Here is an 11751-nt window from a genome sequence, read left to right on the forward strand (position 1 = left end):
AGAGCTTGTACAAGGAGGGCAAACAGCTGGCACCCACCGCGTGAGAATCGGGCCCCGAGGTGTGGGGCTGAGCAACGGTGCCCTCGCGCCCAGCAGGGCGGGTGAGCTGCGGGCCCACCCACCACCTGAGAAGCACTATGGCACAAGGAAGAGCAGGTAAGAAGCGGCCGCCCAGAGCCCATCCTTTATTGCTCAGGCTGTACGGTGTGGGCTGCCTGGGGGTCTCCTCCCGCTGCTCGGGGTCTGTGCAGGAAGGAGAGCTGACTGTCCTCCCAGCTGGGACTGGACAGGGAGAGAGGTAACAATGGTCTCCAGAGAGCAGAAGTCAGAGTGGCCGTGGCCAACAGCAGGACGGCTCCTCAGGCCCACGTCTCGGTCTGGAAACGCAGGGTCCGCTGGAGCCTGGCGAGGTAGGCGGCCGCGGCGGGGCCGGAGAGCCCGCCCTCCTCCTGGAAGATGGACGTCAGGGCGTCCGACACATCAGCTGGCATGTACTTGGCGTTGCTGGAGGGAAAGGCAGGCTAGGGCTCAGCACGGTCGGAGTCCCCAGGGGACTGGTCCCCCGCCACGACCTGCGTCCGGGCTCACCCCGCCAGGTAGAAGTGAGCGCCCCGGAGATCCAGCAGCCCCCACACCAGCGGCCCGAGCTCCCGGAGCCGGTGCTGCACGTACACCTTCTGCTCCTGCAGGGCGGGGGGACGGGGTGAGTCTGCGCCCCCCAGCGTCCCTCCCCGCCCCCCACACACCCACCTGTTCCCGGGAGAAGGCCGTGACGAGAGTCAGGCAGCCCCGCGTCTGCAGCTCCTTCCACTCGGCCTCCCAGTAGAAGTCCTGGTCCCGCTGGCGGCAGCCGAAGAACAAGACGTTTCCTGGGGAAGCGCGGGGGCCTTGAGCCAGGACTTGGGCCCTCGAGGTTCAGCCCGGCCACCACCCCACCTGAGACTCTGTGCTCACCGGTCTCACCCTGGGCCACTCGCTCCTGGATGGCCGCTCGGAAGGGGGCCACGCCAGTGCCTGGCCCCACCATGATCACAGGCGTGTCTGGTGTCTTTGGGAACGTCAGGCCCCCGGACCGCACCCACAGGGGCACCCGAACAGGTCCTATCGCGGGAGGGAGGCGGCGTGAAGAAGCTCGGAGGCCCAGGGCCCTAGCCCGGGACTGGCTGTGGTGCACGCGGGGGAACGGGGCCTGCGCACGGCCCCCCGCCCCAGAGAGCCAGGGTCACCTTGCCCAGGGTCCAGAGACGCCAGCCAGTTGGAACAGAGGCCCCGGCGGGGCTCCTTGAGGCGCGTCTGGTACTGCACCACTGCCACGAGAATCTGCAGCCTCGAGGGATGGGCCTGGGGGAGGGGACAGTGGGTACCCTGCCCTGCTTCAGGCTCCAGCCCCTTCACCCGGCTGGGTCCCAGTGGCCGCTGAGGGTTGGGGAAGGCCCGAAGCCCTCACGCAGGGCCCCGCTGCCCACCCTGGTGGCCCCGGCCCTGGCTGCCCCGATGCCGGCCCCTCACCAGCAGAGAAGAGGCGATGGAGAAGGCCCGCGGCCGGATCAGGGGGATAAGGTCCAACAGGTAGTCCGGGGGGATGGCGCCAGCCGTGTGTGGGAAGTCGCACAGCACCTGGCGGAGACAGCCTCAGGAGGGCTGCAGCTGGAACGGCCACACACGCCCGCCCGCCCGCCTGCCCCTGCCCGCACCTCCAGGACCGTCCTGCGGGGCCGGGTGCAGTACTCGCACAGCTCCTCCTGGCCCTGGGCCGAGCTGAACTCCAGCAGCTTCTCCCGCTCGAGCTCATGGCAGGAGAGGCAGGCCAAGAGCTCAAAGAAGGAGCGGCGGGGGACGCTGGCGATGTCCAGGTACTGGGACACGAGGCGCTGAATGGAGCAGGGCTGGGGCAGCCGCGCGGGGCAGGGGACACCTGCAGTGGGGAATGGGAGGCTGTGGGGGGCTGGGGACGCGGGTGGGGGCAGCCCGGGGGCTGGGGACACAGAAGAGGGCGCAGTGCACGGTGGCAGCAGCGGCGGCTGGGGCTCACCCGGCTCCCGGGGCTGCAGCGTGAAGTGCTGGTCAGGGTCCAGGCCCAGTGCCTGACAGAACTGCTGGACGTGCCTGGCCGTGTTCTCGGGCTGTATCAGCACCACGTCGCCGGCCACAAAGCTGTGGGGGACACCCAGGGCTCTGGGGGACTTCAGAGGAAGGAAACAAGCGGCCAGGGAGGCCGGGGGCGGTCCTTGGTCCCCCCTCCCTGGCCGCCGTCTCTCTTCTCTTCCCCGCTGAGTGCCCGCTTTGGAAGAGGACCTGCTGAACCCCAGACCACGGTCCCCCCTGCTGCGGCCATGCCCCCCACGGGTCCCCAGGACCAGCCCTCACCTGACCCCAGAGCCCGTGATGTCGAACTCAATCAGCCGAACATCCTGGAAGTGTGAGGGGCCGGTGACCCTCTGATTGGTGACCATGGGTGCCAGGAAGGGCTGTAACTCTGAAGGGGGTCCCTGAGGGTCTGTCCCGGCCACACACAGCTCCTCAGAGCACGTGCTGGGGACCTCCTGGAGGAACTTCAGGGTGAACTTGGAGGGCCAGCTGTGAAGGGGGAAGACACTTGTCGGACCACTGGCCAGCCTGGATGAGCGGCCTGCTGCGCCTGCAGGCGCCGCCCCAAGGCCACACTTACGGGATTCCGGGCGGGCTCAGGCCGAGGTCAAGGGGCAAAGGGTGCGGCCCCAGCACCTTCTCCCACAGGTCGTGCAGCCAGGGGTCGATGGTGGCGTCGGGCCTGCAGAGAGCACGTGCACCCTGGTCTGGGGACCCCGCTCCCGGCTGGGCCTGCAGGAGGGTGCTCCGCCCCCCACTCACCCCAGCTCGTGCTGGTCATCGCCCAGGCACACGGGCAGGAGGGCGCTGCCCCCGAGCTGCAGCAGCCGTCGGTGCAGCTTCTTGGCCACAAAGTTGAACCTACGGAGAGACGGAGGCTGGCGCTGACCCGGGCCCCAGGCGGGGGCAGGAGGGAAGCACCCAGCTGGCTGCGCAGGGTGGAGGGTCCCAAGTCTTCCTGGGGTCACTTCGCTGCTCCCTGAAGGGCAGCTCCTCGCAGAGCCACTGTCAACGGAAGGGTCTCTCACCCCTCCTGTGGGCGCGCCCACCAGCAGGAATGGATGTCTACGTTACGCACTGAACAGAACCCCTAAGCCCCCGTAGGCAAGGATAACTATGCCACCCATTTTCTGTCCTTTTCACCTGGACGACTGCAGGCCTCGTGCTGCGTCCGGCTCTGGAAGTGTCTGTACCCAGCGACCCCTCCCTCAGCTCCTGTGCTGCACAGTTACGGTTTTAATATCTTGGGAACCTAACGCCATGCATACCCTTGAACACAAAGCCCTCTGTACTTCCCCAAGAAATAACGCAGAGCGATAGCATTCTCTGCTTAGGACATGGCTACGTTGTGAAAATGTTGAAAGAGAAAAAGCCGGGGCAGGCAGTCCCATGGCCACGTCCAGGGAAGTGCTGGCTTCAGGGCGGCTCCCAGGGGCTGGGGTCTTCTGTGCCTGCCGCCTGTTCGCAGCTCACTGTTCTATGTGCTCTTCGCAAGCCCAAATGTCTCATGAAAGGCTTTTATAAAAGTGGGGGAAGAGCAGGTAGGCCTTTGCTGCCCTACGTCACACGGTGACAGGTGACGCTGGCTCAGACCTCGGACGTCCGGCTCCAAACATCACCTCCTGCCCTGGAAGGTGCCTTGGGCGTGGCCCCAGCCTGGCACCCACCTTGCCGCCCTGCCCACTTCCTGCGTGGATCTGGCCTGCCCTCCGAGCCCTGGGGCCTCTGGCCATGGAGGAGGTGCCCGCCAGAGAGTATCTGTGGGACGAGAACGCATGGCCAGGGCCACATCCCGAAGTGGGAGCCCTGGGGGCTGGGCCACCCAGCCCTCTGCCGGGACACCTTGTGCTTGACCCCAAAGACAGTCTCTGCAGGCCAGCAGCCTGCCCACCCTTACTCACTTGGCGTAAGATGAGTCCCCAAGGCCCAGGACGGCAAAGTCCATCTGACAGAGGGAGGTCGATGGCAGGTTCCTCCGGAAGATGAACCTCCAGAAGCTCTACAGCAGGAGAGACCGAGCCCGAGTCCCTCTCCTTCCGACTGCAGGGCCACCCGCTGGGCAGCCCGTGCAGCAGCACACCCGTTCCACTCCCCGCCCTGGCCTCCCTGCAGGCCGACAGAGGTGCTTTAAACAAAGCTCCCCTTCACCTTTGGCCACTGGTGACCTGAGCCCTGAGACACTGCCCTCTGGGTACGGTCCAGGTTTCGCCTCACAGCCCACCTCCCTTCTGCTTTGTACCTGGCCAGACAGAGGCCCCCTGGGGTGGAGGGGTCCTGGGCCTGTCGGGGCACAATTCTGCCTACTGGCCCTGGACTGCTCCCTGGAGTTCTCAAGACTTTCCTGCATGGGGCACCGCTGGGGACCACGCCTGCTCTGCCTCCTGAGACCCCCTGCTCATTCCTGCTTAGACCTTGTCTCAGGCAGGCTGTGGAGCCCCCCAGGGTGCTTCCTGAGAAAGGGTCCAGAGAAGATGCAATTCCCACGGCTTATGTCTGAAAACGCCTGGCCTCCCCTCACACTGCCTGGTAGACAGCAGGGCACACTTTACATGAAATCGTCTTCCCCGAGAGCCTGAAGCTTTGCTCTGAGCTGGTCCAACCGCGTGATCGCTGCCGAGAAGCCAGCGTCGCTCTGTGCCCTGCTCTGTCCCTCGCTAGACACCTGGGCACTCTCTGCGCCCAGCAGCTGAAACCCACATGAGACGTGTGTCAGCGGGAGCCCTGTTCACACCCCACGGGCCCTTCCTGGGCACATGGTGGGCTCGCGGGCTGGAGACTCGTCCTTCAGTCTTGTTGCTTCCCTTGGTAATTCCCTCACCACTCTTCCCGTTTCGAGGCTACTGGAACAATCTCGGAATTCTGATATTATCTTTCGTTTCCTATCTCGTTATATTCTCTCGGAGGATTTCTCAATGTTATCTTCTGATCTGGGATCATTTTAAGCAGTGTTTCCTCATCCGTAGCTCTGCCCAGGTTTTGCGTTTCTGTCCCAAGGGTGCCAAGCTCTCCCTTCTCGCAGATGGAACCCTGGCTGCTCTGCCCCCGCTCCGCCGGGTTCCGCTTGTGCTTCTCCTGGTCACTGTCCTTCACGGGGGTCTTTCCTTGAGAGCGTGGTCATTCTTTCTGCTCTATGTGTACTTAAGAATCTGATAGAGGGGGATTCTCTGGTGGCGCAATGGCTAAGAATCCACCTGCCAGGGCTTCCCTGGTGGCGCAGTGGTTGAGAATCCGCCTGCCAATGCAGGGGACACGGGTCAAGCCCTGGTCCGGGAAGATCCCACATGCCGCGGAGCGATGAAGCCCGTGCGCCACAACTACTGAACCTGTGCTCTAGAGCCCACGTGCCACAACTACTGAAGCCCGTGTGCCTAGAGCCCATGCTCCGCAACAAGAGAAGCCACCGCGACGAGTAGCCCCCGCTCGACACAACTGGAGAAAGCCCGCACGCAGCAACGGAGACCCAATGCGGCCAAAAAATAAATAAATAAATTTATTAAAAAAAAAAAAAGCACTGATAGAAAACCCCACGTTCGCGCCTGTCACCAGTGGGGCAAGGCCCTGGCTGCCTGGGAGGGCACACCTGGCCAGCGTCCTCAGAGGACCGTGACGAGGAGGCTGGGCTCTCCCTGTTCAGTGTGCAGCCGGTCCGGGGCCCCTGGTCTGAGCCTCTCAAAGGAGCCTCCAGTCCGTGCTATGTTGGGAGGGCCCCATCCTGACCACTTCCGTAGGGTGTCCATCCCGGCACTCTGCCCTCCTTTATCCACCCTCGTCCCAGTGTCACTGTCACCACCTTCATGCTGTTGGATTCCGACGTGAAGTCTGTACCTCTGCCAGCTGACCTGACGGAGGTCTTCATCGCCTCCCTCGCCCCACCCTGCATCTCTGGCATCCACCATCCTCCTGCCTTTGGTCTTCCAGACTTGCCTCCTCTGCTGTGCGTGCTCCTGTGTGGGCTCTCCCACAGCATCCCCACTCCAACCCAGTTCTTCAACCTTCTGCCTCCTTTCCCCCACCAACATTTAAACAGGCCTGCGTTTCTCCGTCTCACGAGTATCCTCTTTTTAACCCCTTAGCCCCACTCAGAGCAATAAGCCTTTTCGAATTGTTTCGTGTACAGACGTTCCTCAAGGCTTCTCTCCCCGAGATCACCAGCAGTTCCTTTGCTGATAAAGCCCAGCAATGCCTCTCGGGCCTCTCCCTGCAGCTCTGAGTGCCGGAGACCATCCTCTGGAAACAGCCAGCTCTCTGCCCTTGACCTTGGAGATGGTGTGCTCCCTCTTCTTGCCCATGGGGCCGCTTTCCCGCCCCTCACAGGCTTTTCTCCACCTTCCACGCCCTTCGTGCTTAGGGCAGCTGCCCTGGGGGAGGGAGGCGCCCCCTTTCTCTCGCCTCCACATTCTGGTCACTGTGACATCCACCTCCACCCCGGATCCTCACCGGGGCTCCAGACCAGCTGCGCGTCTCCACCCGGGTGATGTCCAGCACCTCACCCTCCCTATTCTCTTGCTTCTGTGCCTGGAACCACCATCCATCCTACTACCTGAGCCCAATTTCCTGTCTTGATTCCACCTTCTTTCTCATCTTTGAGATATGATTACACATTCGATCCACTCTACCTTAACATCTCTGGAGTGGGTCCACGTTCCTCTACTCTGCCACCATCCTGGCTCAAGCCACCAGGCTCTTGGCTGCGCTGTGCACCCCCCCCCCCCCGGCATTGTCCCTGCTCTCCTGCAGCCTGTTCCCCCTGCAGACAAGTGCTAGTTTTGCTAGAATACGAACGTGACCACGTCATCCCATGGGTTCCCTGGCCCTTTGTTTCAAGTCCGTCTGCCTCCCTGTGAGTGCTGGGCTTCTTGGGATCTGACCTGGCTGCCTGGCCCCTTCTCCTCTCCAACCCCGACCATCCTGAACTGCTTTCTGCTCATCCCAGAGGCTGGGCTGTTTTTCTCCTCTGCAGAGGCTGCTCCCTCTTTCCTGGTGCCTGGCTAGCCCCCACTTATCCTTCAGGACTTAGCCTATACACCTTTCTTCTAGAAAGCTCTCCCTGAACTCCCAGAATGAGCTAGATAGCCCTTATTAATGCTCCCATAACATCTGGCATTTTCCCTGGAAGCATGCACTTCCTGGCATAGTAACTACCCATTCAACTCTTTCACTTTTGCTGTATTTTGAGCTCCGAAAGGGTAGAAACGTGACTACTGGGTTCATAGCCAGATTCCCAGCACTAGATTGTGCTCGGAATACAGTGTGTGCTCAAAAGACGGTCGAGGAATCGAAGAATGTTCCCTGAAGGTCAGTTTTGAAATACACACAAGACCCATAACAGGTTTATATATAGTCCTGGAGAAACATGAAGAGCTGAAGTGGTAGCCTGTGAAGAGTTTATTCAGATGGACAACCAGAGCCCCCAGCTCCACCGAAAGCTCTCCTCCCAAATCCATGGCTGACGCGCAGCAGATATAGTAGGGAAACTATTTATTGTGCTTCTCAAGACTTTCCAGGCAATGAAAATGGGGTGAGGGCCGAAGGCAGGGATCTGAGCTCCTAGGCACAGTAAGCCACTTCAGGTCAGCCTTACCTTCATGTTGTCCGGGGGCTCTCCTTGGCCTGTAGTTGCACAAACAAATATCACCAGGGGCTCATTTATCAGATTCACCTCAACAAAAAGACACATATGTAAGGCCTCGGGCTGTAACGACCAGGCATCCTCCCAGCAGCCTGGCTCCGTCTCCTTCACTCAGAGAGATGGGGTAAATGTACTTAACACCCGCGAACGGCTGGCCTGCCTTCTCTCGTTCAGGGTCCACCCTCCTACCTCACCCCCTCCTCCATGTGCTAAGCTGGCCGCTGTTCCCAAGCTTTCTCGGCCCCTAAATCTGCCGTAACGGAAGGGCCCGCTCTCAGACAAAACGCGGCGCCCTAGGGTCAAGGGCTCTGGGGGCCGGAACCCCAAGCCTGCTGGGTCTCCCCGCCGAGGCCCAGGGAGCCCTCACCACGGGGTAGGAGTCCAGGGCCTGCACCCGGCAGCCAAGCTCCCTGCGCCGGGCCTCGCGCCTCAGCCTCTCCGACACATCTTCGGCTGTGCCTGTCTGGCTGCCGAAGAGCACCAGAAGCCGCGTGTTCGGCATCGGGGTGCGCCCCGGGGTCCCCTGCATTCAGAAACTGGACCGGCAGGCAGCTCCCGCTGGCCCGGGCGGCCGGGATCGGCTCGGACTTCCGACTTCCGGCGTCGGCCGGAAGTGACGCCCTTGGGCCGCGCCCGGCGGGGCATGGCGTCCGAACAAGGCGGTCGTCGGCTGGCGGCCAGTGCTGGGTCCGGGGCGGGGGCCGGGGGATTGGCTGCATACCGGGGCCGAGGGCCGGGGCAGGCGGGGTCGCTTTCTGCCTCTCGCTGGCCGCGGCGGCGACGGCGGCAGGCGCCAGCGAGGCCCGTGGGGAGTGGCGGCGCAGCCTGGCGGGTGGCACCATCGGCCGGGCCCTGGCCCGCGCTCAACCGGCGCGATGCTTTTCTCGCTCCGGGAGCTGGTGCAGTGGCTGGGCTTCGCTACTTTCGAGATCTTCGTGCACCTGTTGGCCCTGCTGGTGTTCTCCGTGCTGCTGGCCCTGCGTGTGGACGGCCTGGCTCCCGGCCTCTCCTGGTGGAACGTGTTCGTGCCCTTCTTCGCCGCTGACGGGCTCAGCACCTACTTCACCACTATCGTCTCCGTGCGCCTCTTCCAGGATGGAGAGAAGCGGCTGGCTGTGCTCCGCCTTTTCTGGGTCCTCACGGTTCTTGGCCTGAAGTTCGTCTTCGAGATGTTGTTGTGCCAGAAGCTGGTGGAGCAGACTCGGGAGCTCTGGTTTGGCCTGATCACGTCTCCGGTCTTCATTCTCCTGCAGCTGCTCATGATCCGTGCCTGCCGGGTCAACTAGCCTCGCAGAAGATAAGCTAGAATGCGGGACCCCAGGCTGAGGTCCCACTTCCGCCGCACCGGAGGAGAAGTCTGGGTCTGAAAGCCAGCTTGTGCCCTGCTGGGTGCCCAGCTTTCTATCAGTCATCTCTGAAATGGTTCCCTCAGCAGGGCTAAAAAGAGCAGCCTTGATTCTTAAAACGTATTCCCTCTTATTTCATCCTTTGAATAGCTAATCTTGAATTGAGATCCTGAGAAGGATCCTGAGAAGGCCAGACAGTCCTGAACTCCTCTGACAGTTGGAAACGGCATATAAGTAAAATGTCCTGATGGGCTCTGAGTATTTTCATGGCTCCTGGGAAAGTACCCACTGTGCAAAGGCTGCAAAGCCGGACTCGGATCTCCCCTGGCCAGCAGTGCTGACCTGAGAGCTTACTGCCCCATCTGCCCAGACAAGATTTCCTTAGATGCTTGAGCTCTAAAAAGTGTAAACCAGCTTGTGTCTCCTCCCCAGTTGCGCTGGGGAGGATGGCTCTTTCTTCATTCCAGCCCAGGCAGACAGGAGTATGTTGAATAAGCATGATCGGGACCCTATCTGGATATCTGTCGCCTGAGAAAAGAACCTGCTTTCAACGCGCTGCTTGTCTACCTATCCCAGCAGATTGCAGTGTCACGACTTTTCCACCACCTCACGGCCGGCACTGTTAGTGCACCTGAGACCTTTAGGCCGCCCTAAGGGACCAGAGAGAGGAACAGGTGCTCTGACGCGCATAGCCATTGAGACCTACACGTGGGAAGTTTGCAGATGGTCTCAGGCCACGCCTGTTGGCCTAAGGGCTTTGGTTTGATGCCAGTCAGGTGCCAAATGAGAACATTTGCTGAGATAAAAATAAAATAAGAGAATGTTTTGCTGAAATGCACAGTGGTTGCCTGACCTTTTGAGGGTGAAATGAGATGAATGCTGAGACGCTCCCTGCTGTGTGGTGTAGCTGGTTACAGAGCTGAGGTTGTGAGGGGGGGTGCTGGAACTTGGCTAGAGCATACTGGGTGGATGGGGGCCAGTTCCCTTGGAGAATCCCTGCTTCCTGCCTAGGGAGCCAGGGTGAAGACAACCCAGGTGGACCAGTGTTGAGGACCTACCAAGCAGTTTGTGTGACATCAGAGTCCTTGTGGGCCTTGCTGATCTGCAGAGCAGGGGTCAGCAGTCTGTGGCCTGGGGTCTGTTCCTGTGCTGCCCATCAGCTAAGAATAACTTTTCCATTTTCAAAGGGTTGTAAAAACAAAGAAGAATGTGACAGAAAGCGAATGTGGCCTGCAGTGTACAGGGTCTCTCAATCTTGGCACAGTTGGCCTTTTGGGTCGGATCACTGCTGTGTGTGCAGAGGGAGAAGCCGTTCTGAGCATTGTAGAGTGTTTAGCGGCATCCCTGGCCTCCACTCACTAGATGCCAATAGCACCCCTCACTTGTGACAACCACAAGTGTCTCCTGGAGGACAAAACTGTCCCTGGTAAGAACCACTGGGCTAAAATATTCACTGTATGGCCCTTTGCAGAACATGTCTTTGGAGCCTTGTTCTAGTGAAGCAGCTTCATGACTCCTGTCCTGGGATGGATGCTGCATGGCCTGAACCATTGATATGCTTGAGTTGGAGGCTGGTGTAGTTTGTGCCACAGCTACAAAACTGTCTCCTACCCAGGATTGGCATAACTTGTGTCAAAGCCAGGTACAAGCTGACCGTTGGGAGCGGGTTTCCTTTTCATGTTATTCTTAGTTTGTGTGTTTTGTTGCTCCCCTGTTGTGTTCTGGTAGTTCAGGATTAGGTAATCCTGTCGGCATAGATGTGATGGGCATAAGAAGGCTTAGCTTCCTTCGGAAAGGTGATTTGAGCAGAGTCCTGAAGGAACACTTGACCTCTGGAAGGCCGTAATCCAGTTTCTTTTCTCCAGCTGAATAAACAGGGCTGTTAAAGTACCGTTAACGTAGTGGTAGCTGCAGACTGCCATGGGATCCAGAAGCTGCGAAGGGCCCTGGGTTGAAACCTGCCCCTGGTCTCTGCAGAGCCCCGGGCGCTCTTGGAGCCTGGTCCCTGGCAGGTTAGTGGTGTGGGACTCAGTAGTGTCATTTTTGAACATCTGCTGACTGTAGGGCAGGTGATGGAAAGGCAGGTAACATTTGTCCTTGCCTGTGCCCACCAATTTCCCCTTCTCTCCTTGGCTCCCACAGGCCTGAAAGATTGTGGTGGGCACTGTGCAGCCCTCCACGGAGAGTGAACTTCCTCACGGCAAGTAGGCAGAGAAGCTGTGCCCGCAGGGTTAGCCTTGGGATGGGGCCGGTTCAGCGGCTGAATGGAATACACGCCCTGGCTTTTGTGGCTCAGCGTTGGAGAGTTGTGGGCCTGCTTGTGTGCGAGGAGAGTCCCCTGCCTCTGTGCCTGCTCACAGCTTACGCACTCCCATCCGTGTTTGCTGGGCCCTGGATGACAAAGTGCGGGTAGAGAGTTTCCACCACCTGTCTGAGCCACAGAGTGGATTCTGGGGGCCGGCAAAAGCTAGGGATTTCTGAGAAACCGGTTCCTCAGCACTGGTTGGGGCTCCAGCATTGGCATCTCCGTTAAGGCCTGTAGGGGACCGAGGACCGCAGGTGGGCAGTCCCTGGACCCGGAGGGTCCTGGACCGGGAGGCAAGAGGCTGGCGTGCAGCCGGCACACCGCCCACGGGAGCGGGACAGTCTTCCGGTCCCGGGTTGGCCCTTCCTCCACCGTGCTTTCCG

The 11751-nt window shown here is 60.5% G+C and overlaps 2 protein-coding genes across 8 annotated transcripts; one reads left to right on the forward strand and one right to left on the reverse strand.

The window, feature by feature from the left end:
- Positions 1-157: 157 nt before the first annotated feature.
- Positions 158-11472, reverse strand: NDOR1 (NADPH dependent diflavin oxidoreductase 1). Of its 7 annotated transcripts, none has more exons than XM_030838213.3 (14): positions 8085-11467; positions 7670-7698; positions 3990-4087; positions 2851-2949; positions 2669-2770; positions 2368-2577; positions 2033-2154; positions 1695-1915; positions 1510-1617; positions 1227-1341; positions 955-1101; positions 751-869; positions 589-683; positions 158-504 (listed from the first exon to the last, which is right to left on the reverse strand). In XM_030838213.3, exons 1-14 carry the CDS (start codon positions 8557-8559, stop codon positions 360-362), a joined length of 2085 nt encoding a protein of 694 aa, XP_030694073.2. In that variant the 5' UTR covers positions 8560-11467; the 3' UTR covers positions 158-359. The 7 variants fall into 7 exon arrangements, 5 of the variants coding, with proteins under 5 accessions (XP_030694073.2, XP_030694075.2, XP_069901754.1 ...); XM_030838215.2 differs by having other exon boundaries at positions 7670-7747; positions 8085-8219; XM_070045653.1 differs by having other exon boundaries at positions 1695-2154; positions 8085-11468.
- On the forward strand, positions 8362-9996 carry TMEM203 (transmembrane protein 203). Its single transcript, XM_030838220.3, has one exon. It carries the CDS (start codon positions 8593-8595, stop codon positions 9001-9003), a length of 411 nt encoding a protein of 136 aa, XP_030694080.1. The 5' UTR covers positions 8362-8592; the 3' UTR covers positions 9004-9996.
- Positions 11473-11751: the final 279 nt, after the last annotated feature.

The sequence above is a fragment of the Globicephala melas genome, chromosome 6 (genome assembly GCF_963455315.2).
Source record: "Globicephala melas chromosome 6, mGloMel1.2, whole genome shotgun sequence".
NCBI lineage: Eukaryota > Metazoa > Chordata > Mammalia > Artiodactyla > Delphinidae > Globicephala > Globicephala melas.

Coding starts and splice junctions, on each gene's coding strand:
- TMEM203 (XM_030838220.3), top strand. CDS start 8,593: ATGCTTTTCTCGCTCCGGGAGCTGGTGCAGTGGCTGGGCTTCGCTACT.
- NDOR1 (XM_070045653.1), bottom strand. CDS start 8,559: ATGGTGCCACCCGCCAGGCTGCGCCGCCACTCCCCACGGGCCTCGCTG. Junction 2,771..2,850: donor GATGACCAGCACGAGCTGGG/GTGAGTGGGGGG, acceptor TGCTCTCTGCAG/GCCCGACGCCACCATCGACC. Junction 505..588: donor GCTCACTTCTACCTGGCGGG/GTGAGCCCGGAC, acceptor CTTTCCCTCCAG/CAACGCCAAGTACATGCCAG.